Source organism: Eptesicus fuscus, chromosome 18, assembly GCF_027574615.1.
Source record: "Eptesicus fuscus isolate TK198812 chromosome 18, DD_ASM_mEF_20220401, whole genome shotgun sequence".
NCBI lineage: Eukaryota > Metazoa > Chordata > Mammalia > Chiroptera > Vespertilionidae > Eptesicus > Eptesicus fuscus.
Window position 1 is genome coordinate 42,141,426 of NC_072490.1, and position 23,899 is coordinate 42,165,324.

A 23,899-nucleotide genomic window follows, 5' to 3' on the forward strand; every position below is an offset into this window, starting at 1 on the left:
CTGTTTGTTTCTTACCCCACTGCTTGTTGGTTTTTGGTCCATTTCAGTAACATCCATCACCTCCTGGTATGTGTGTGTATGCGTGCGCGTGTGCATATGCGTTTGTGCGTGCGTGTACATGTGTGTGTGTACGCCTGCGGTGTGTCTGTCTCTCTGTGTTGTCTCTTGATGGCCGTGAGGCTTGCTGTGCAAATGCTGCTCTCTCCCACCTGGCCAGCCTCTGGTCCCTACCCCTAAGCCAGCCTGGCCCCGCCCCGGGCTCCTAGAGTGTGGAGGTGGCTTTCAGGAACCTCTGGTTCCAGCCGGGGTGCGAGGACATGGAGTCCTAGGTGAGCCCAGAGCTCTGGGATGGGAAGCAGGAGTGCAGGCGAAGGGAGTCCCAGTGGAGACCTGCACACGGGGGCCAGGAAGGGGACTTGGTGAGTGCTGGGTGAAGAGGGGAAGAGAAAAAGATGCTAAGAACCGGAAAAAGGGAACTAGAGAGGTTGGCGAGTTGTCAGAAACAACTGTTTAAATTAATCGAAAGCCCTGTCATCTCTGCTACCCACAGTGCTTTGAGTCCGTCACGAATAGGATAAAGGATTTTCCCTTTTTAGTTTAATCTAAAATTGCTTTTCTGTCCCTCTTATCACCACGTCTTAAATTGGGCCTAACCGTTATTGGTAAGGGTCAATGTGAAATCATCCTGCACTTTTTTCTTTCTGGGGAAAAATGCCCAGTATTGACTGTTTTGTGTTCAAAGTGATGGTCAGGACTGAAGCAAAGGCTTGTGTGCGATCTCTCTGAGCGAGGGAATATGAACATGAATGATGATGGAAGAGTGAGTGAAGGAATGTGGGGTGCATAACACACATATGTTGGGTTAGTAGGTGACCTTGTGTGACCGTGACCTGCTGTTTCATGATAAAAACCTCTGCTCTACCCAGACAGCTGCAAGGTTGGGGGCGGCAGGGGGTGGGGGGATTAGCTGAGTCCAGCTGCAGGCTTCTGGTCTTCCTTTCTCTGATCACACCTCCCAAAGGCAGCTCAGTGGCCCACAGGCTCAGGCAGGTGGCTCATTGCTGTGTCAGGTTGTAGACCTTGTGAGCAAAGCGCTTTCACCTCTGGCTGATCCAGTTTGCAAAGGCGGCAGCCCTTTGACCACAGTTCGTAAGGAGCCTTAGACGAAGCAAACTGAAAAGTGTCCATTTGGACAGGCCTTGGGCCCACACGTTCTTGAGGGCAATGTGGCCAAGTTGGATGCAAAGAGAGGGGGTGGCGAACGTGTTTCTGATGGCTCTTCCTGAAAGGAGCCTTGGGCCTGGAGGGCGAGGCCGGCCAGGGGTCAGAGTGCCAGGGTGCCCTCTGCTCGTGGGACCTGCTCGCTGTTCTCAGGGTCTATCTAGTTGGTGGGGTCGGTGAAATTTGATGACTTTTCTGGAGGGGGAAATGTACTCTTTCATGACTAGCTGTGTCGTAATTTACATGAACCAGGTTAGCTCTGTGTTGTGAGGCCCTTCTATTTTCTGTGGAAGGCGTGGGTGATGACCACCTCGATACAGAGTTATGCATTTGAATCCCCAAAACTTCCCAATTAGATGGCTTCACTGCTTGCTCTGGTGACTGGATATAGTCTTTTGATATTTTAATACCTGAAAAGAACACATAGCTGAGCAATTTTCACATTTCACGAATGGGCTCCACTGAGTCTTCAAGTTGAAGGTTCAAATGATGTTAAAGCTGCCTTTTTAAAATCATGGGTTAAAAGACTCTATTGCATTGTACTACAGTAATGCTGAGGTGTGTGTTTTTCCCCCCTCCTAAACATTTATCATCTTGTTATGTATGGAGTTTCATTTCCTTGGTGAAATGCAAATATTTCCAGTTAGGTGGTAATATCAACAACACATGTCCCCTGGTTCCGGTGGGAGTTGGTGTTGAGTGCACAGCCTAGAAAATTAAGTTGTGTTCATAACCTCGACAGATAAATTCTGAAAATGCGTTTGGTTCTGAAGCAAACATTAAAAGTGGAAAATTTTTGTCTCCTTGGAGGACAATCCTAATTACATTTTTGGCTTCCTCTGCTCTAAAAATGGCTCTAAATGTGATTTGTCACTGTACTTTTAATCAGCACGAGGAGGCCCTTCCTTCCAGCATGACGAAGGGTGTGTGATGGTGTAGCAGTTAGGGAAACGCGGTCCCGTGGCGACGGGAGAACCGCACCAACAGTGTCACTAGGACGAGCACACAGGTCCCCCAGGAAGCATCGGAAGGGGGCACGGCATATTGAGAGGTGGGTTGGGTTGCCTCTCCCTGTGCCAGGGTGCCGCCCGGCTGACCGATGGCTAGTGGCAGTGGAGTGTGGGCATAGGCATGTGCGTGCTTGTGCTGCGTCGAGTGCCGTCTGTCTGAATAGCCTCAGAACTGGTCCGTGTTCTGGGCCCCTCCCCCATGGGACGGTTTTCAAGGACACACAGAGGCACTATGGTTTCCAGCCCCGCGGGCTCCATCTGGGCTCCCCGCGTTCAGACCAACGGCAGTGTCCCCTTCTTCACGAAGAGGAATGGCTTGAGGAGCTCCTGCGCCCATGTGTGGGCAGGAGCTCCGCACCCGGTGTCCTCTGGCCTCTGTGGTCTGAGTGAGTGTGCAGTTTCCATCTGTCCGTCCATCATCATCACTAAAGCCAGCCTTCTCTCCAGCACCTCTCCAGAGGGAACCGGAGAGAAGCCGCCTCAGGCCTTTTGTGTTCTCACTCATCCCCTCCATGCCATGTTCACTTTAGTTTGACTCAGCATTTGCTCTTCATCCATTGTTGCTGCATCCGAGGGACCTGCTCGTTTCCACGAGGAGCGAGTACATAAAGGAGCAGAGCTCTGCGGCCGTGAACAGTGCGGCCCCGCCCAGCAACTAGTAGCGCCCCGCCAGACCTTCCCGACGAGGGTCCTGGACACAGATTTGTCCAGTATCTTGTGGAAAAAGGAAAAAAAAAAAGACCCCAAAGTGGGAAAAGTTTTGTTCATTTCCTTCTTTTAACGTTCAAGCATTCCCTTTATGCAAAAGACGCTCTAGTGTGATCTGAGGAGCCACTGTCCCTGGCTCATTGTAATGACAGGAGGACTTTAGGGGGACAGTCTTTTCTTTGTTTTTAACCCGTTGGGCTTGAGGAAGAGGCCAGTATTTCCAGCTGGCAAAGAGTCCGCTGCTCAGGTTTTAGAATGGTGAAGTCTGTACCCCAAGCCAACAGATGGTGACGTAGGTGGGCAAGTGGAAAGGTGGGTGGTACAAAAGAGGCAATGCCACTTCTCCCCTGATGTGCCGGATCCGGCTTCTGCGGGAGGCCCGGCGCATCAGCACAGAGGAAGTGGGATGTGCAGCAGACACGCAGTCTGTGGAGTACAGGCTCCTGTTTCTAAGTCACCATCGTCTAAAGAGTAGCAAGCTTTTTTGTTGATTTTTAAAAGCATGATTCCACCCAAAGCCTTAAGGCTTTTCTTTTCCTTTCTTTTTTAATCTGCAAGGAGAACAGGTGCTAACAGATGGGATTTCACTGGCTGATTCATTTGTTTCAGATGCTTGAACGGATGCTTTAGAGTTTTCTGCCTGAGCTACAGCACCAAGCTCGTTAGTCGGAAGGCGTTGGTGGCTGAGGCCTTGAAAGGGAAAAGTCTCAAGTGGGCTTGTTTCTACTGAAACCGCATTTCAGGAGAAATGCAGGAAAAAGCAAATCCAAGGCCCCGGGGAGGCCCCTTCCAAGCAAGCCGTCCTGCAGAAGGCGGAAGCAGGGCCGCGGCCATCTGCGGAGCCGTGGCCTCCTGTCGCGGACGCTGCTCACGGTGGCTCTTTTTCGTGAAAGGGAACGTGCGAGGCTTAACCGGTTTCCCTTCCAAACAGAGACTCAGAGAAAGGGAACGAGGGAGAGAGCAAAGGAGGGGGTCAGCCGCCCCACAGAGAAATGAAATGAACACAACTTCCTGATGCTGGCCAGTAAAAAAAAAAAAAAAAAAATTCAAATAATAAAAAGATTAAGCAGACCTGCCTAAGGTGGGCAGCTGACTCCGTTCCAAAGTCCTGCATCCCTAGTTTTCCCGGACTCCCACAGACTGGCAGGCCTGGGCGCTGAGCTGGCAGAGTTCCTTTTGTATGGCGGTCAGGCCTGACCTGACCGTCGGCTGCACTCTCTGCAGCGACCCGGGCAGGACAGGAAGCTCAGACGCACCCATTTAAACTAACACACACCCCCGCATGCCCCGACCAACCCCGGCAGCACCTCAGGTTCCATCTTAATGTGTCCGCGGGGAGCACCACCACACCCCAACCTCATCCGACATTGTCCGTCTGTAGTCCGTGCTCAAAGCCAGTCCGGGGATGCCTCTTTGGAAGCGGTGCGGTCTAGTCTCGAGGACACTGGGAGTCAGGGAACCTGGGCTCTGGTCCCAGCTCCAGCATTCGGTGGCTGCGTGACCTTGGGCAAGACACTTAACCTCTCTGTGCCTCAGTTTCCCCATCTGTAAAATGGGGATAACAATGTCGACCTACCTCACAGGGCTGTTGTGAGGAATAGCTAAGTGATTGTAAAGCACTTTGAACGTATAACTGCTTATTATTAAGATTACAACAATAATAATATCCTATGCCTGTTTGCTACCAGAACTTTAAGACATTTGTTTTTTCTTTTATCTCTTTTCTGTTCTGTACTGTAGTGATCCGTCGAGAAAGTGAGTTCTCCCCTTCTTAAAGGCATAAACATGTAAACAGAGGTTTTCACATCTTGTGAACAGGAGATTTTTGTCCCAAAAGTTGCTTCGTGAGGGTCTCCCCTCTGAAATTCTCAGCCAGTGCCAAGCCCTGGTGGAGGAGTCTGTACGTCTATGCTGAGCCCACGATGCCCAAAGGAGCCAGTTTGAGTTTTAAAGTCAATGTTCAAAAGTCACTTTAGTGCAGAAACTTGCCGTTTCTGAAGTGAATAGAGAAAAGGAGCGTCCTCAGCCCCTTTTGCTGCCCTGGTCTCTGCCGACGTCGCGGCTGCATGTGCGGGCGTGGAGGGTGAGGTGGAGAATGTGGGGGAGCCCTGTACCCGGCTGTGCTCATCCAAGACCAGGCACAGTGGGGAGCCACTTTGCCGGTGGGAGGGGAAGCCCTGCAGGCCCACCCAGGCAGGACTGACAGGCTCCCGCCCAGCCGTGAGTCCTGTCCAGGAACATCGTGTGTGCTCTGACCTTTGCCCTTTGGCCCCAGTGGCTCATGATACCAAGTGGTCTGACCTGCCTGGACTTAAGTGGACTCCCTGGCCTCAGTATGGAAATGGGCTCAGCCCCAATTCTGCTCCCACATGGGCAGACGGTAGAGTCTAAGAGCTCGCAGTGGGTTTCACCCATTCTCTCACAGGAGACCAGGTTTGATTTCTTCGCAATCACCGTGGTTGGTGATACGGGGATAGGGTTGAAAGCTGGCCAGGAAACTCCGGACGGCCGGACTCTTGCGAGGATGCTGAGTCTGTACCTGCTAGTTAATATCTAAGGCCCCCAGCCCCTCCGCACACCCTTCTGTGATCCAGCAACTACAGGACTAAGCCTGACTGCAGGGGCCTCCGGGACCGTGCTGTGGTCTGAAGTCCCATTTCTGCTCGGATGGGGCAGTGCCTACAATGCCCCAGTTATTAAGAATGTGGTATATCGTCCCTGAAAGGGAAGCTGGTCAGCCTGTGGGCACAGACGAGGAGCTAGCTCACCCCTGACAAATGATCCCTCTTTGTCTCTGACCCACCCTGATGTCCAGTTTATTCCACACTAAAGGCCAGACAGGATGCCCTTGCCCCACTGTCTGTGTCGCCCTGGTCTCAAAGGACCAGCTGTCTGCTAGACCTGAGTCTCCATGGGCCAAAGCTGCAGCAGAATAGCCCCAAGCAATTCACATGGCAGGTGTTTCCACATGCCTTTCTCCACAGTCCTTCCAAATAGATAAAAACTGCAAAGTGGTGACTTTCGAGAACGTTCCAAAGGAGACAGGCGACTCTTGCCCACGGTGGGCCTGGCTGTGTTTGCTGAGTGATGGCACTGGCTGTGGTTGGTAGCCAAGGCCAGTTGGTGAGAGACAGGCAGAAATTGTGGGGGGCACCTCTGGACCAACCCTGAAGCTTGGTTTACAGTCAGACTGTACACACCTCTCTCTGTGCTCCTAGAATCCAGGCAGAAGATATAGCTTTAAATGTAGAACAGTTGTAGGAGACCACTCACGTTTATTATCCTAGACTCTTCATGACTCACTCAGCAAACTTGGTACCCAACACCACAAACCATGGTGCTACACTCTAAAACTCCTGGTTGGAAGGCACGGCACAGGCCAGTATCCATCACGGGAAACAGAAAAAGATGGGGCATCAGGCTCTTAAAAAGCTGACACTATGGTGTGACCCCCGTTAAAAACTACATCCACAGGATTACTGGGTCCTGGATCCTATACTCTTTCAGAAAAGCATCCCCACTCTGGGAATAATAATTATTCTTTTCAAAAGTCTTTAAGAAGATAAAATTACTGAAAAGGAGTTAAGGCACGTTACATTATGTAATAGCAAAAGGTCTTACTTTTTGTAGCATGTTATTGAATAATAACCACCTAGGACCCTTCATGAGCCAAAGTGTGACACAATTCAGTTATCCATGGGATGGAGCTTGCTGCCACTTACTAATGGTCCCAAGGTTGGGTGGGCACCTGTGTTCTCCTTGGCACCCAGTAGACGTGAGAGAAATGACTGGGGTGACAGAAGGGCACACGTCATTCGAAGGCACAGTGAGAGCAATCTAATACGAAGTGTCAAGGCCAGCTCCGAGCAAGGACATTTCTCCCCAAAGTGGGAAGAGTGGAGAAAGGTCAGTGAAATAATGGCAGCGCTAGATGGGTGAAGAGTCTGGCACCTGAGGAAAAGGTGGTGGTACCTGTCTGAGGACAGGTTAGCAGCAGTTCTCCAACGCTCTGGTCTCAGGGCCCATTTTTGCTCTTAAAAATTAATGAGGGCCCTTGTGTATCAATACTTCCTGCTTTAGAGATTCAAAGTGAGAAGTTTTAAAAACAGAGTATGTAAGCACAGAGACGCCAGGGTGAGGACAGCATCACAGGCCACGCAGCCTTTGAGAACCCGCCTGTGTGCTCTGGGGAGAAGGGCAGTGTGCAGGCGGAGGGCATCCTGCTCCATTATGCAGACTGCAGGGACCTCGGGGACCCCTGGCGCTGTCTTGGGAGAGCCCCAGGGTCCCTGGAGCACACTTTGAGAACTGCTGCCCTAGGGAAATGATCCCAAGTCCCCCTAAAGGAAAAGGGTGCTGGAGACTTTTTATAATCCTCCTGGTTAAACAGCCTCTGTGTATACCACTGTCCCTACCTTGAACCCTCCGCTTCCTCCCAGGCCCCTCCTCAGTCCCAACCCAGTCACCCCGACACAGAGCTGCCTGTACCCGCAGTGTCCAGCTGCGTTCACACTGAGGGTGGTACGTGACGGCCCGTCTCCCTGCCCGTGTTGACCTGGAGGGATGATGGTTTGAATTAGTGCATGATAGATAGCCAGTGTTTTTCACAATCTCGGCTCCTCAGAGCACAACTGAGGCAAGGCTGTGTGCGGAGCCTAAGATCAGTTTTTGTGACACCTTGTGATCGTTTGTCACTTCCGTGTTAACTTAGTGACACAGAGCTCTGCTAAGTTAGTGGAATGAGGTTGACCTTGGTTGAGGGGCACCCACAGTCATGTAGGGAAATGGTCATGAATGAGCGTTCGATTGAGACTTGACCCCAGCACTCTGCCATGGACCCAGTGACTTTGTCTTGGTGGTGGAAGGTGGGCCAGCAGGTGTCATGGGAGCCTCGCTGAGCCTTTGCTATTTGGGGCAGGTCACTTAACCAGATAGGAACAAACTGGCCCGCCCTCCCTCCCAGGATGTAGCCGGATAAAGGATGGGAACCCCATGGATAGCGTACAAGGTGACGTCACAGCTGGCTTTTCAGTGAGGGTTGGACTCACCGTGGCTGACTCATGGAGCGTCATGCTTATGATTCTAATCCTTTCTGTAACTCGAGGAGTGTTCATAATGGACACACCATCACATTTTCCCTGGAGGAAAGCGATGACAGAAGAAGGGGTGTGCATGCGGAGGAGGCGGGGGGCAGCCTGTAGATGAGCAGGTTTATCTGTAAGAAGTTAATCGCCAGCTCCTTCTTTGAAGGGAGCTCGTCTAAAATCGTCCGGCTGGTTGGGTAGGGGCTGAGTCCTGCTGAAGGGTTAACTAGAACCCGCTGAGCAGGGGCAGCCGCCGGGTGAAACTGCCTGTGATGGACAGCAGGCCCGCCGGGCGCGGGCTTTGGGCTGGAGTCTGAAAGCCTGGCACGCACTCCTGAAGATGAATGGCCTGGCCCTGGGCCGACTGGAGACTGGCATCTCTTTCCTCCACTGCCACAGTGTAGGTTCAGAGGGGGTTGGGCGTGCCTGCCGTAGTCCTGAGAGCTGGCAGGTGACCGTGTCTGATGGCGCTAGCTTAGGGAGACAGGCAGAGAAGTGTGACACCCGCCCCCGGTCGGGAAAACGTGACCCTGAAAATGGGCGAGAGGAAGGAAGGTAAACGAATGTTCAGTTTTGATGTTAAAATATCCTAATTTTATGCTATTGCTTCAGAAATATTTAGAGAGATTTTATAGTTTGGGGTTTTTTTGTTGTTTTTTTTTTGTGACTTGATCATTTAGTAGAGTAAATATCTATAACATCCCAATTAAATGGTGTCTAAATTTAAAGCAGCAGTCTACAGGCAAAGCGCCATTTCTTTTTTAAAAATATATTTATGATAACATCTAGCATTTAAAAATCAACCAGAAACTAGGCTTGATTCTGTTTAATATTTTATATGATTGGACATCTGAAGTCAATAATGTTTCTATTTTATAGCAATTCTGTGTTTATTCAAAACCATAATTCTACTGTGATGTTAATGGAATGACTTTATATGGCTTTAATTGTGTTGGTTTAAGTGCTATGACCACATTTCAAATTAAAATAATATTTTTGCTGAACGAGGTAGACACAGATATGAAATATGAAAGAATACACAATTTTACTGGTTGTAAAGTGTTTATTTCAAGAAAAAAAATGTTCTTTTTTTTTTTTTTTTTTAGAGCTGTAAAAAAAATATTTTTTCAAGGATTTAAGATAGTTTTCTGAACTTGGGGGGATTGGAATTTGTGCCTATGGAATTTTTGGAGCAGCCTAAGCTAACTTTTAGCTCGATATGTGTGCTAGAAAAATTTCATTCTCCTGTTTTGTGATATGTAATAAATTCAGGGTGCTGTGCTTAAGCTTTGTTTTAGTTCAAGTTTGGTAACATCTATTTCCCTCATTCCCAACCCTGGCAGACACCCTGCCCGTCCTTCCCTGGGTCCCACTTGAAAGAGTCAAGTCAGTCCCTGACTCTTAGAAGGTGTGTTTCTTGCTGCGTGGAGCAAGCCAAACGTAACCGTGACGTCTACTAGTAAGCCTCTGCTTTCCTGTCTGGGAAGAGGGATGCTTTCTCTCCTCCTCTGATGTCTCTTTAATAAATATGTTGTCATTACTTGTCTTTGGGAACGGCCTCTTGGGCCACCTCTCGATTTCCTCCATGATTTATGTTGCTAACAAACGCTCTGTCCTGTGTCTGTTCACTGCACTCACCTACTCTGGTGTATCGTTGACGACGTGCTGGAGACAGTTTTTGTTCTTATTATGCAATTGTGTTATATGTGTATTTCAGTGAAATGTCAACCCGTCAACAGAGGATGATGTTAAAAATTATCCAAATAAATAGTTTTCTATTCCTTTTCATCAGACCTAGTGCAATCAGTTGGATGACAGTGAACAGGGTTATTTGTTGTTATTTCAACTCCGTGTTCCTGGCCCGCGCTGCCTTGTAACAGGGGTTAACATACATCATTTAACGGGGGGTGTTGACATGGTGCATTGTCACCTCTGTTTATTTTGTGGGGGCAGCAGCAGGTGTCTCAAGCCTGGTCTCTTCTTGTCCGGGAGCCTCAGATATGCAACAGCCCTTTCTCCCAGTGATTCAGCATCAGCCTTGAACCCTGGCTTAGCTTCTCTTCCCTGGGTAACTGTGCCCTAGAAAATGCTGACTGCATGAACCACAGGCTGTCATACCACTGGGCTCCACCTTCCTGCACATGCCTGCAGCCCTGCTGCGTAAGGGCTTGCACCCTTGACATAGACTTGCCTTCTTGATGTTTCCATGAGAATGGCAAGTGGGTCCCCCTCCAAGCCCGATGATTCCCTGGGCTCAGACGTGCTGGACTTGGGGATCCCGAGAGAGGGAAAGTGAGTGTGTACACCTGTGCATGTGTGAGGACATATGTGAATAAGTGTGAGTGTGTGCATGTATGTGTGTATGTGTCTACATGTGTGGGCATGTGTACCTGTGTGTGCATGCACATGTGTGGGCATGTGCATCTTGTGCCTGTGATCAGAGGGACAGGAAAGGAAGTGGTGACCTTATTGACACACCACGAACTGTTCCGGGTTTGGCTCTGGGACGTGTGCGGCTTCCCCCTGCGAGACCATGGCATTCCTAGCTAGGAACCTGAAAGCTTTGGCTCTGGAAGGCTCTCTCACCCCCACAGTTCACGAAATGGAAAGACCCGCTGATCCTCTCTTCAAAGCCTGGTTCACAGCAGACCCAGGCTCATGTCCTAGGCGGGTGCTACTATGGAGGAGGCCATTCTCAAAAAGAGCCTGTTGGGAAGTTTTCGTACAACTTTATCTTCTAAATTAATGTCAGCACCATTTATGTCTGCGAAGACCAGTCTGAGCATTCCCACACTAGTGGGCCCAGCTGGACCTGCCCATGTCCCCTCCCCCAACCCCTCCCCTACCTGGCCACTGCTGGGCCGTCTCAAGTATAGTCACCAGGCTTCGTCTGTGTCCTGTGCCCACCGCTGCTGGGGGCTGTGGAGGAAGGACAGGGAAGAGGTCTCCCTGACAACCCACACTTGGTCCGTCCTTGTCTGCAGACCACCTGGCATGAGCGTGTTAGCTGCAGGTGGAGCCCAGCACAGCCAGCCTTTCGTGGCTGCCTGGTCTGCGGGCTTGGCTGGCAGCAAATGAGGGTGCCGCCCCGATACACATGGGCAGCCTTAGACCTGGGGCAGGGAGGAAGTGCCTCTGTCAGATGTAAGTCTTTTTGTGGAAAAGGGTAAATTTGCTCTCGTGTGCCTGTTAGTCTTTGAGTCAGCATGCTCCTTTTCTTCCAACTGATGGTCAAAACATCATCATTTTCTCAGAGCCAGTGACTGTCCCTTCCCCATATCTGGTCCGTAAGCATCCCAAATGTTTCGCTACGGAAGTTGGGAACAACAGAAAGGCTACTCGCAGGCCCTGTCCCAATGCAGCCCGGGACCCAGGACAAGGAAGGCCAGCGTGAGGCCTCGGGGAAGGCAGAGTGTCTGTGAGGGGCCTGGGCGTCAGCGGTGGGGCCGGCACGGCCTCCAAGGCTGGTGAGCCCGTGTCCGTGTGTTGTGGTCTTCAAGAGGACGCCCGACTGTTGGCGAGGTCTCAGCGCGAGCACAGGCTGCGGCCAGGGTCCCACGATAGCCCCGGAGGCGGCACTGCACAGCGGCCCAGGTCTGTGTGCATGCCAGTCCGTTCCGTCACGTCCTGAGTGTGCTGGTGGTTGCCGTGTGTTGTGTCCCTCCCTCGCTCCCATGCTTTTTAGCAGAACCGGTGGCCCCGACGGCTGCTGGGCTGCTTGACCTCTGGCACTTGCACCGAGGCTTCCTCATCCTGGACACTGCCGGCCAGCCCTTGCCGCCCTCCCTGCCCAGCAGCCAGGCTGGGTGCCCTGCCCTGCCTGGGGCCTGGGAGATGGCGCTCTGCAGGACATCCTTCCGCAGACTGTCGCTTAGACATGGGCATGGATTCTTGGCCACGACAGACCTAGTACTAGTGACCAGGCGCTGTCCCCTGCAAAGGGGAGGGGGGCATTTGAAAAGGAGTTTCCTAAGTTGGGCCTTGAGCATCCCAGGCTCGGACCATCTCGAACCCCTGACCACACCCTACAACCCTGAGGCTGCAGGGACTCCCGTTACCTTCAGACAGCGGTCAGTTTCCCGGGTTGTCCTGTGGAGACGCTTCCCTCCCACAGCAGAGTCGGCAGGAGCAGCGCCAGGACCCAGGCAGGGCCAGGGCTCCCGCGCGGTCTGATCTGTTTGCCGTTCTCCTTGATCTAGGCGGGGTTAAGGACACTGCACGACATCGGGCCAGAGATCCGGCGGGCTATATCGTGTGATCTGCAAGATGATGAGCCCGAGGAAACGAAAGGAGAAGAAGAAGATGTAGTCAAAGTAATTATTCCGCGCACAGCTACGCACCGGCCGCCTGGGAATAGTGGGGCAGGGCTCCAGTTGGGGCAGTTAATGAGCCACAACAGTGCCCAGAGAATGCAAGCCAGCCCCGGAGCGTAGGGGGCTTCCAGACCGTGCCCTCCCCCCAGCAGCCCTCCCCACTCACCAGCATCTCCTCTAGGGCCAGGCCTGCCTCTCCAAGCTCGCTCCCCTGCCCCGCGCTGGCAGCTCCGAGGAGCTTGGCCACAGCCCCTGGCTGGAATGGATGAGCATCTGGGTGCTTCCGGCAGCTGCCTGCCCACACGGCCCCCTTCTTCTCCGGGCAGTTCTTTGAGCTGCCAGGGGCCCTCAGCCTCCCAGTCCCCCAACCCCGCAGCCCAGGGAGCATGCCTACCACCCAACCTCACTCGCTGGGGCTGCCAGCCAGCCCTGCTGGGTATATGTCACCTCAACTTGGAGCAACTGAAAGCGCACGCGCAAGTGCCGGCCGAGAGCTTGCTCCTCGGCTCAGGAATCGGTATAACCTTCCTCATTTCAGGGGGACCAGCCCCCACGCAGACACATTGAGGCCCTCAGGTCATTCTCCAGGGATCCTCCGGAGCTTACCTAGGATTTGTTTTTCATGTAGAAAAAAATTACCTAACGTAGCTAGCCTGCATCAAATGCTTGTTAAATTACCTGGTGTTGTCTCCCATTATTTTGCAGAGAAATGGTGCCCTGCTTGGAAACCATGTCAATCATGTTAATAGTGATAGGAGGGATTCCCTTCAGCAGACCAATACCACCCACCGTCCCCTGCATGTCCAAAGGCCTTCAGTTCCACCTGCAAGTGATACTGAGAAACCGCTGTTTCCTCCAGCAGGAAATTCGGTGTGTCATAACCATCATAACCATAATTCCATAGGAAAGCAAGTTCCCAGCTCAACAAATGCCAATCTCAATAATGCCAATATGTCCAAAGCTGCCCCCGGAAAGCAGCCCAGCATTGGGAGCCTTGAGCATGTGTCTGAAAACGGGCATGATTCCTCCCACAAGCATGACCATGAGCCTCAAAGAAGGTCCAGTCGGAAAAGGTAACCTTTACCATGGGTTGGCACTTGGTGGTGCTGTGTCTGCCCCCCACCCCCACGCGCTGGCACAGGCAGGAGATTCCCAGCGGACGTTGGCAGTGGAACCTGGGAGTGCCACGCGGTCACGGCCTCTCCGGGGCCGAGCTGCAGGATGGCCCTGAAGGACAGCGGGCCCCGGCCATCCTGTGTCCCGCTGAGTGATACTCTCCTTAAAATGGCAGCGGGCGCAAACTCCACCCTCCCCAATTGTGCCAGCAGACTTGGGGTCGGGCTGGCAGACCCTTCCTTGGTTGGGCTAGATGGCAGGTGGGTGAGACTCTGAGCACCTTACAGTCCATTGTGGTGGCTCAGCCACGACAGCGTGATAAACTTATTTTATTTTGGACACTGAAATGTGAACATCGTAGAGTCACAGGTGAAGAAAAATTTTTCTTCCTTTGATGGTGTTCAGTCGTTTAGAAACGTAAAAACCATCCCTAGGTCATGGCCATACGGAAGCCGGCGGCAGCCGTGTTTGTCCTGTGACCCACAGTTTGCCAGCCCCGCTCTCGGTAGTAGCCTGGTAACTGCATTTTGAATTCTGTTGGAAATATGTAACGTTCATCTTCTCCCTCCCTCCCTTGCTATGCGTTGCCCGGATAGAGCCCGCTATTACGAAACTTACATTAGGTATGTGCCCCTGCCTGTGTTGATGTGTGAAATACTGTGTGTGATAAGCGTGACCAGTTGGCCTCTCTGAATGGGGAGAGATGAGACGTTTCTGCGATGTTATAGCTCATGGCTGTGCACTCAGGGGTCGGGTGGGGCAGGGGGAGGAGTGGCTGCTTTCTGCCACACAGCAGGGGTGGGGATCGTCCGGCCCGAGGGCCATGTAAGGCCTGTGAGATGATTTGGTCTGGCCCTGCCAAGGCATTAGGGGTGCGTTTATTACATATTTGACCAAATAGAGCAGGCTAATTTTTAAGTCGATAGTTCTGTATGGCCCACGGGTGGTGTTATAAGTATCCACGTGGCCCTCGGCAGAAAAAGGGTTCCCGCCCTGGGACCATTACCACCCAAGGACTGGCATTCACGTGCCAGGTGCCCACAGACCAGACCCTGAAGACCTCGGGACGGCACAGGGAGAGCCGCTGTGCGCCGGTGCCCGGGCCTGTGACGCTGGGCAATGGCTGCTGCTCTCTGGGGCCAAGCCCCCTGTGGGTGTTGGTGAGGCAGGGCCCGGCCTCCGAGAGACCAGGGGCCAGGTTTGCTCCTTTGCCTCCCACGCAGCCCTCACCACGTGCGGTGTCACCTGCTCCGTGTCCGCTGAGCGGGTGGGAGTGGGTGGGATGGTGGATTTGCTGGCGATGGGAGGGGAGGTCTGCTGGTTTAACAAGCGAGATCTTGGGCCCGAGGCCAGGGAGAGGGTACAGCACTCAGCACGCAGAGGGAGCGCATCCTCTCCCTGGAGGGAGCAGGCCTCCCCTAGAGCAGTGGTTCTCAACCTTTCTAATACAGTTCCTCATGTTGTGGTGACCCCCAACCATAAAATTATTTTCATTGCTACTTCATAACTGTAATTTTGGTACTGTTAATGAATCGTAATGTAAATATCTGTGTTTTCCAATGGTCTTGGGCGACCCTGCTAGCGGTTCTCAACCTGTGGGTCACGGCTGTAGAGCCTAAGACCATCGGAAAACACAGATATTTACATTACGATCCATTAACAGTACCAAAAGTACAGTTATGAAGTAGCAACGAAAATAATTTTATGGTTGGGGGTCACCACAACATGAGGAGCTGTATTGAAGGGTCGCGGCATTAGGAAGGTTGAGAACCATGCCCTGGAGGGAAGCAGTGTCACGGCGCGGCTGGTTTTCCTGAGGACCCAGGCCCGCGCAGCCAGGCTTCAGGGGAGCATGACGATGGTGTCAGGGCAGCGGGCAGGCTTGGGAAACTTGGCGGACATCATGCGTGAGAGTCCCCCCGGGACACTGTATCCAGAACTCCCGTCACCTGTGTGGGTCGGATGCAGCAGGAAGTGGGTGGCCTGGGAGTCTCTGTCCCAGGCTCTGAAGTCACACCTGCCCAGGTAGGAAGGCACGGGGATCAGATAGATGGCCTGGGAGCCCAGTCTTTTCCCTGGGACTGCTGGTCTCTAGGTCCATTTTCACACTCTGTTCCCCAAATTACATCTACTCCTTTGGCCCCAAGGCCTCTAGGCATCGTGGTCTGGCACCAGAGTTATGCAAGGTACTGAGAGAGAAACTTCTGGTACGTGTACACAGACACGCACACGCACGCTCGCGCTTGCGCGCGCGCGCACACACATGCACGCACACGCTGCGCTATTGCCAGTGGCCTTAACAGCCCAGCCCTGGTTGAGGCGGGTGTGCCCAGGGAGAAGCCAGGTGCGCATGGGCAGGATGCTGGCTGCGTGTGGAGGCACAGCTGCCGGACGTGGCTGCCGCCTGCCCAGGTGCTGAAGTTCTCTCTCCCAAATGCAGGTCCGACTCAGGAGATGAGCAGTTCCCCACTATTTGCCGGGAAGACCCAGAGATCCAGGGCTACTTCAGGGACCCCCGCTGCTTGGGGGAGCCCGAGTACTTCAGCGGTGAGGAGGACTACGAGGAGGACAGCTCACCCGCCTCCAGCAGGTGAGGGCTCGGGGCTCCGGCTGACGTCAGAAGGCCTGGCTGCTGCCTGTCCTTGGTGCTCTGCCTGTTCCTGAAGCCACGGGCCACCTGCAGCTGCACCGGGACCCCAGGCTCCAGGCCAGAGGAAACGCCTGAGAAGGGGAAACAGCCAGAGGGCGGTCCGGGCTGTGACCATTTCCCCAGGACCTGTGGGGCCTCTCAGCGAGGGTCCAGACATGAGAGCTGGGCCTGGGCGTGCAGGGCCTTAGCTTTCATCCGTTCCTTGTCTGCTGAGAGGCCTGTTACTTCGTGAGCACCGCGCACACTGAGCTAGGGCTCTGTCTGCCGAGCAGCTCTGCCAGCCCATCGCTTGGGGCCAGGGTGGGAGGGTGGGTCATAATGAGCAGCACCTGTTTCCCCCACTCTCATCCAGGGCTCGCTCAGCAGAGCTGCCTCTCCGGGCTTCTGTCCTAAATAAAGGAAGAATGTCTGAGGTTAAAAGGGACACTTGCTTTAGGACACATCGCGGGCAGCACAGGAGGACAAGGCCACCTGCCATCCTCTTCTTTGTACATGGCATCTCACCAGGACCAGGTGGCCCACTGAGTGGACGTGGTACTGCCTGAGGTCCCTTCTGGTGTCGGAGCTGTTACTGTTAGCCTGTACCCCAGGCAGCATGGCCGGGCCCTCGCGCCCCTTGCCCTCCCCTCCCCCAGTCCCTCCTGCCAGCCCTACTTCCAGAACCACTGATCCTGACCAAGTGGGCCCCGACCTCCCTCCTCATTGCCCTTGCACCCCACGCCCACCACTTGGCCACCCTTTCCCGCTCGGCTGGCCTAATCCCACCCTCTCTTCAAGGACCTGCTCCAGGGCTCTGCTTCCCATTCCCCGAATGGCATTGAGGTGCCCACGCCCCAAACGCACCGCCCTCCCGGGCCCCTCTCCTCCGGCGCCGGCCTTTTCCGTCTGCATGAGCCTCAGTGCCTGTGGCATCCGCTCAGCTCCTGAGGGCGGGGCCGTGCTTCATGCATCGTCGTGTCCTGGTTCCCAGCCCAGCACCTGGCTGAGGGCAGGCGCTCGGAGGGCTTCTCGAGGAGGAAGTGAGCGGGTGATCGCCCAGCTTGCAGGAAAGCTGCCATCCACCTCTGCCCCGGGCCTGAGGCTGCCCGGCCTGGGGGAAACCCCCAGCACCCCATTCATCACAGGCCTGTGTCCTGAGCCTTCCTGGACCAGCCCTTGTCCTCCATCTAGAATCTTCTGTGAAGCTGAGGGCTGCCTTGTTCTCAGCTGGTCCTGCTGTGCCTGTGGAGTGGGGAGAGGACTGTAGAGGGCTGGGGGTGTCTGAGCTAATGGGAAGCTGTTAACTGGGAACTCACGTGCCCCTTCCTCTCCTTCGGCCTTTTGACCGCCAGGCAAAACTACAGCTACTACAGCCGACACCCAGGCAGCAGCGTGGATTTCGAGCGGCCCCGAGGCTACCACCACCCCCAAGGCTTCTTGGAAGACGACGACTCGCCCATTTGCTATGATTCCCACCGATCTCCGAGGAGACGCCTACTACCTCTCACCCCAACATGTGAGGCCAGGTTTTTTGTTTGGGGTGAAGCCTCCCAGGGACCACGTGCCTCTCCCCCGGTCCCAGGGGGTGGGGGAAGGTGGTGATGGCTGAGGAGCTGCCATGCCGGGGACCTTTAGTCCTCAAGGCCAGGCCCTGGCGGGAGGTCCTAGCGGCTCTCCTTTCTCATCTGTATCCCGTGTGTTAGAGCTCAGACCGCGTCCGCGCTGCTCTGACTCGGGGAGCGGAGGAGACAGCATGCGGCCTGGCGTGGCACCGCGTGGAGGACCTTTAAGGGGCTGTTTTGCACATTTTCCTTGCCTCTGAGCTGGGGATCCACCCTCAGTGGGCACGATGTGCACCACTGCCGTTCTCAGACCCAACTCTGGGGGTCCGGTCACGACCCTCAGGGCGGAGGGATGGAGCTAGCCTTAGCGCAGGTCCGTTTTACCAAGACCTAGGCCTCTGGGCGCAGGGCCCCTGGGGTTCCTGGTGTCTGCCTCCTCAGGCCACACCAGGGTGTCTCCTTTCTCCCCTTCCCGCCCTCCTCCCTCTCACCTTTGCCTCTGGCCTGCCAGTGCCCTCTGCCCCTGGGGCAGGTTTTGGCCTTGGTGGTGAGCTCTGGGGTTGGCTCCCATCCTGGGGCCAGGAATCCCCCCCCCGCTGAGCAGGTTTTCCTGTGCAGGGGGCATGGCTGGCGCTGCCTGGAGAGCTGGGTCACCCCGGGGAGGAGCTCAGGCAGCAGCAGCCCTGCCAGCTCGGGCCGGGCAGTTTGGTTTGGGACATGAGGGCATTTGGACGACAGTTAAAGACCCACTTCCGGTGTTTCTAAGGAGTGAAGCATATCTTTGGACAGGACTTGAATCAGTAACCAAAAAATAGCCAAGACACATCGGCTCCCAGTCTGCCGACCGCACACACAATACCGACCGTGGCTGGGTGGCGCCAGGCCCTCCCTCTCCAGCTGCCACACCCCTGCTGGGCGTGCAGTCAGACCCGTTTCCGTGGTTAATATTTAATTTCGCACCCTGCACACACACAGCACTTCTGGCCTCCATAAACACCGGATGACGCACATGCAGTGAGGCTGGGTGGGGGCCCGTACCTGCGAGTCCACGGCCTTCCTGGGACCTCGCTTTGGCGGCTGCGTTAATGCCCGCCATGCCCAGATGCCGCCCCTCGGGAGTGAGGAACCGAGTGGACAGGAGCAGCTGCCCTCTTCACTGGCAAGGGCACATAACGCAAATGTATTTTATTTGCTTTACTGCCTGCAGGTTCAGAGCTTGGGCGGGGAGAGCATGGAGCTCCCAGCCGGTGTTCTCAGCCTCCGGAGGGTGACTTCCTCCAGCAGAGATGGGTGTGACCCGATGAGATGAAGGGGGGGTGTGGACCCCTTTTCAAACCTGGAAGGCACTATCAGGGGGAGAGGGCGTGGTTTTCCTTTCCTGGCCCTGAGCTTCCACACCCACTCCCCCCCACCCATCTGATCCTAGGACAGGCTACCAAGGAGGCCCTTCCTCCTCAGAACACCGTGAAATCCGTCCCCGTGGTGCGTGGAGGGCGGGCTGTCCGCCGAGGAGGCCCCAGCATGCCCCGCAGTGCGCGTGGGGCCTCGAGGCCAGGAGTGCTGTCTGCCTTGTTCCTCTGGGATCCGGGCACGTTGGGGGCAGGGCCTCACAGAACCGCTGGTGTCTGCAGTTCCCGGTACAGGAATTGGCGGGGGGGGGGGCATTTTGAGCAGGCCCTGTGAGCTTAGGAAGCAGGCTCAGTGGTTGAGCATTGACCTATGACCTGTGAGCTTAGGGAGCAGAGGTCACAAAAGGAGCTGTTGAGGAGCCCTGGCCACCCACTGTCTCGCAAGTGACCAGGCGGGCTCCTGAAACGCCTCCCCTTCCTGGCGGTTTCCCAGGGGGAGGCCTGTGGCCTGTGCTGGGGGACCCCGGACCAGATGGCTCTCGGCGCCCCGTGAAGCTGCAAGCTCTGGACCTCTTGCCATCGCTCACCCTGTGCATCAGCCTCTGTGCAGAGCGGCTGTTAACAGGACAGGCTCGCTCGTTAGAGTTAGAGGTGTCCTTTTGTCTTGTCCTCAGTGCCGGAGAGCTGGCTCTTCCCCCACAAGACTCCTCTCCTTGCCCGGCTGAGCTGATAGGTAGCGAGCCCCTCCCTTTAAGGCAGAGGGGTGAACCCAGGAGCACCCGGCGGTGCCTGGAGGGGAGAGTGAGCGGGGCTGTAGGCAAGTGCCGTGTTCCAGAGCCAGGCTGTGCTCTGGCCTGAGAGGCCGGGTCCCCGCCACATGTGGGGCAGGGGCTGTGGCAGAACAGCTGCCCTCGGCTGCCGGCAGCCCCGCCCGGGAACAGGCGTGGCGCTTGCACTTCTTAAACCCCCTCAGCGGGCTTCTTCCTCACCCTCCCTCCAGAAGCCTGAGGCCTCAGTACTGACAGCTGGACGTATCGCGTGCTGCCTCCGGGGCTCCCTGCTGGCCTCGGTGGGCCACCGGGGCTCCCGGGCCGGTCCTGCCGGAGCGCGGGTTCCACAGCTGCTCCTGTGCTTTCCCCGCAGCGCATCGGAGATCCTCCTTCAACTTCGAGTGCCTGCGCCGGCAGAGCAGCCAGGAGGAGGTCCCGCCGTCCCCCACCTTCCCCCACCGCACGGCCCTGCCTCTGCACCTGATGCAGCAACAGGTGAGCCGGCCCCCTGGCCTTGCCCCGATGGCTCCATGGGCACCCTGTGTGGGCCCCCCCCTCAGAACACCCCGTTCCTCTTGGCTGCCAGCCCCAGGGGGAGGGAGAGAACCTTCACATACACTGGGTTCCATTGTGTAACAACCCTGCGAATAGACACTATCATCAACCCCATCATATGGGTGAGAAAACGTAACTGAGGGTGGGTGAGTGCTCGAGCCCACGCAGGAGGTGAGTGACCACGCTGGCATTTGAATCCAAGGCTGCCACCTGCCAAGCTGGGCTCGGTCTAGGCACAGTCTTCTCCCCACGTCTCCCTCAGCGCTGAAGACAGGGCCTGGGCACAGCTCACGACGCGGGGAGTGGCGGCCACTAGACCACCCTGCACAGCCAGCAGTGCCTTTATGTGCTCTGAGAGGTTCTTCCTTCATTACGGAGCCCTCTGTGGGCAGGGCTCTGTGCTCACGGGGCGGGTGAGCCCCCAACCCTGCCTGCAAGGGGAGTGTGGCCCAGGGAGCAGGACCCCTCCACGGTGAGAGTGCTGGACAGGAGGGAGCGGGGGCCAGAGCTGTTCACCAGGGCTTTGCCTCAAGGACACGGACTTCTTTCTGAAAGAGCGCATCAGAGATGCTGTCCACTGAGAGTCGGGAGGGGCGGTGCAGGCGGAGGGCCTACCTCGTAAGGCGCGCCCGCTCCGTGACGGTGCAGACGGCTCCGTGACGGTGCAGACGGCTCCGTGACGGTGCAGACCGCTCCGTGACTGTGCAGACGGCTCCGTGACTGTGCAGACCGCTCCGTGACGGTGCAGACCGCTCCGTGACGGTGCAGACCGCTCCGTGACGGTGCAGACGGCTCCGTGACGGTGCAGACGGCTCCGTGACGGTGCAGAGGGCCCCGTGACGGTGCAGAGGGCCCCGTGACGGTGCAGAGGGCTCCGTGACGGTGCAGAGGGCCCCGTGACGGTGCAGAGGGCCCCGTGACGGTGCAGAGGGCTCCGTGACGGTGCAGACTGCTCCGTGACGGTGCAGACGGCTCCGTGACGGTGCAGACCGCTCCGTGACGGTGCAGACGGCTCCGTGACGGTGCAGACGGCTCCGTGACGGTGCAGACGGCTCCGTGACGGTGCAGACCGCTCCGTGACGGTGCAGACGGCTCCGTGACGGTGCAGACGGCTCTGTGACGGTGCAGACCGCTCCGTGACGGTGCAGAGCCAGCGCTCAGGCAGGTTTCCCATCCTGAGCGTGGGGAGCACGTGAGCGGTAGCTGCCATGTCAGATTGTCTATTTGTGTCTCTCTGCCAGCTCTGTACTCTTTTGTCTTCAGTGTTTATGTTCATTGATCTGTGTCCTGCTTTGTCCGGGATGAAGGACAAGCCTGGGAAGGCCCAGGCCATCGAATGCCATGATGCCTTCCCTCTCTGCGCCCCCGGCAGGCCCAGGTGCTGTCTGCACGCTCCCTGGCGGGCATGGCTTCTGTGTGGCCAAGGGCCTGTGCTGCCCATGAGACTGGGCCTGGGGTCCCGTGCAGAGCGGGGGTCCCCTGTGCAGAGAGGGGTCCCCTGAGCAGAATGCTGGTGCCCTGTGCAGAGCCGTGGTGCCACAGAGGTGGAGAAGCAAGGCCTGTGCCTGGGGCTTCAGAACAGGCCGGGGCTGGCCGTGGGCACATTGCGCTAGAGCCGAGAACGCTGGCGTCCCTGCGCGCTGGCCTGGATGTACTTCCACATTTACACCAGAGTGCGCTGGCTGCCGAGTTCACATGCCCAGCTTGTATGTCTTCCTGATGCTTCGTTGTTCCGAAACAATTTCAGTTTTACTTGGGAACAGTCATAGGAAATGGATTTGGGGGAAAAGACAATACAGTCTGTTAGAAAGCCAAATTCCCACTGCAGAAAGCCGATTTCCCACTTCCGATCACTTAATTTCCTCAGCGAGCTCTCTCAGTCCTATCCGAGGCTGCCCGGCAGACAGGGCCTCGCGGTGAGGGGCCCGAGCCCAGGCCGCTGAGGACCTCCGTCTCCCCGCTCCCTGTCTCCTCAGGTCATGGCAGTCGCAGGCCTAGATTCAAGCAGAGCCCAGAAGTACTCGCCGAGCCACTCGACCCGGTCGTGGGCGACCCCTCCAGCGACCCCTCCGTATCGGGACTGGGCGCCGTGCTACACCCCCCTGATCCAGGTGGAGCCCTCGGAGGCCCTGGACCAGGTCAACGGCAGCCTGCCCTCCCTGCACCGCAGCTCCTGGTACACGGACGAGCCCGGAATCTCCTACCGCACTTTCACACCAGCCAGCCTGACTGTCCCCAGCAGCTTCCACAGCAAAAACAGCGACAAGCAGAGGAGCGCGGACAGCTTGGTGGAGGCAGTGAGTGTAGCTCACCCGCTGCCAGGGAGGGCTGGCCTGGGACAGGCACGGCAGGGGTGGCGTCCTGAGAACCACACAGCAGGAGCGGGCAGTGGCGGGAGGGCCGAGGGCGGGAGGGTCTGGAGCCAGGCTACCTCGCTTCTGATCTGGACTCCACCCACTTCTTAGCAGCACGGATGGTGCCGACAGCATGAGTGTAGACCCGCTAGTCGCTGCCGAGTCTCAAACAGCTGTCCCTGGGATCACATGTCCTGTTCCTGCGACTGTTACCCGTTTACTCTGAGAGTCTTGTCTTCCCCAGTGGGTTTCGTTCTTGTTGGGCTTTGTACAGTTTGTGAGTTTCGTGGTATTTCAAAGCCAGAGCCATTTCCACTGACATGTAGTTACCATGCACGCGATCTGGCGAACGCGGCTGGCCGCGTGGTGCGGTTAGTGTAGTGCTTGAGGCGGGTTTTCTGTCCTTGTCCCCCGCAAAGCTTTTCAGCACATTCATGCCGCCGATCCTCTTTCCTGTGCAGGTCCTGATATCCGAAGGCTTAGGACGGTATGCGAGGGACCCAAAATTTGTGTCGGCGACAAAACACGAGATTGCCGATGCCTGTGACCTAACCATCGACGAGATGGAGAGTGCAGCCAGCCACCTGCTTAATGGGACCGTGCACCCCCGGGCTAACGGGGACGTGAGCCCCGACTCGAGCCGGCAGGACTACGAGCTCCAGGACTTCGGGCCAGGTTACAGCGACGAAGAGCCAGACCTGGGGAGGGAGGAGGAGGACCTCGCGGATGAAATGATATGCATCACCACCCTGTAGCCCTCAGGGAGGGGTGGACTGGCTCTGCCCTCGGGTGGGGTGCCTGAGGGCCAGGGAAAAAGTGCCTCATAGTTAGGAAAGGTTAGGCACTCGTGTGAAGTCCGTGTTCAGTTAGACTTTTGTGCAGGGGACGTCATGCCTCAAGGAAGCCATAAACCTGTAGGGAACGGCTGTGCTCAGAGCTGAGCCCCAGCTGCGGGGGACAGCAGGTCCCGCCCCGCCCGCTCACGGAGGACGGGCGCCGGGCAAGCCTGCCCTCTTGCTCACAGCCCACGCGGGGCACTTGCCCATGTCCACCGCCCACAGGCACGGTGGGGAAGGTTCAAGGTGATGACGATCACCGTACCTGTGTCATTACCTCAGCCATCGGTCTAGCATATCCCTCCCAGACACCCTGCTTCCTGGTTCCTGTTCTGAAATACAGTCAGTCAGGGCTACCCACCAGCCGTCCTCCGCAGAGGGAAGCAGGACCT

The 23,899-nt window shown here is 56.0% G+C and overlaps 1 protein-coding gene across 3 annotated transcripts in view; it reads left to right on the forward strand.

Annotated features, from left to right (window-relative positions):
- Positions 1-23,426, forward strand: part of CACNA1D (calcium voltage-gated channel subunit alpha1 D) — a 295,364-nt gene extending 271,938 nt beyond the window's left edge. For 2 of the 3 annotated variants that reach the window (XM_008146330.2, XM_008146329.3), the window contains 8 exons: positions 12,223-12,336; positions 13,042-13,409; positions 14,049-14,075; positions 15,893-16,042; positions 17,434-17,597; positions 20,136-20,257; positions 22,294-22,614; positions 23,133-23,426. In XM_008146330.2, coding sequence (XP_008144552.2) covers positions 12,223-12,336; positions 13,042-13,409; positions 14,049-14,075; positions 15,893-16,042; positions 17,434-17,597; positions 20,136-20,257; positions 22,294-22,614; positions 23,133-23,426 — 1,560 coding nt within the window. The remainder of the gene's footprint in view (positions 1-12,222; positions 12,337-13,041; positions 13,410-14,048; positions 14,076-15,892; positions 16,043-17,433; positions 17,598-20,135; positions 20,258-22,293; positions 22,615-23,132) is intronic. The other variant, XM_008146333.2, reaches the window with a different exon arrangement.
- Positions 23,427-23,899: the final 473 nt, after the last annotated feature.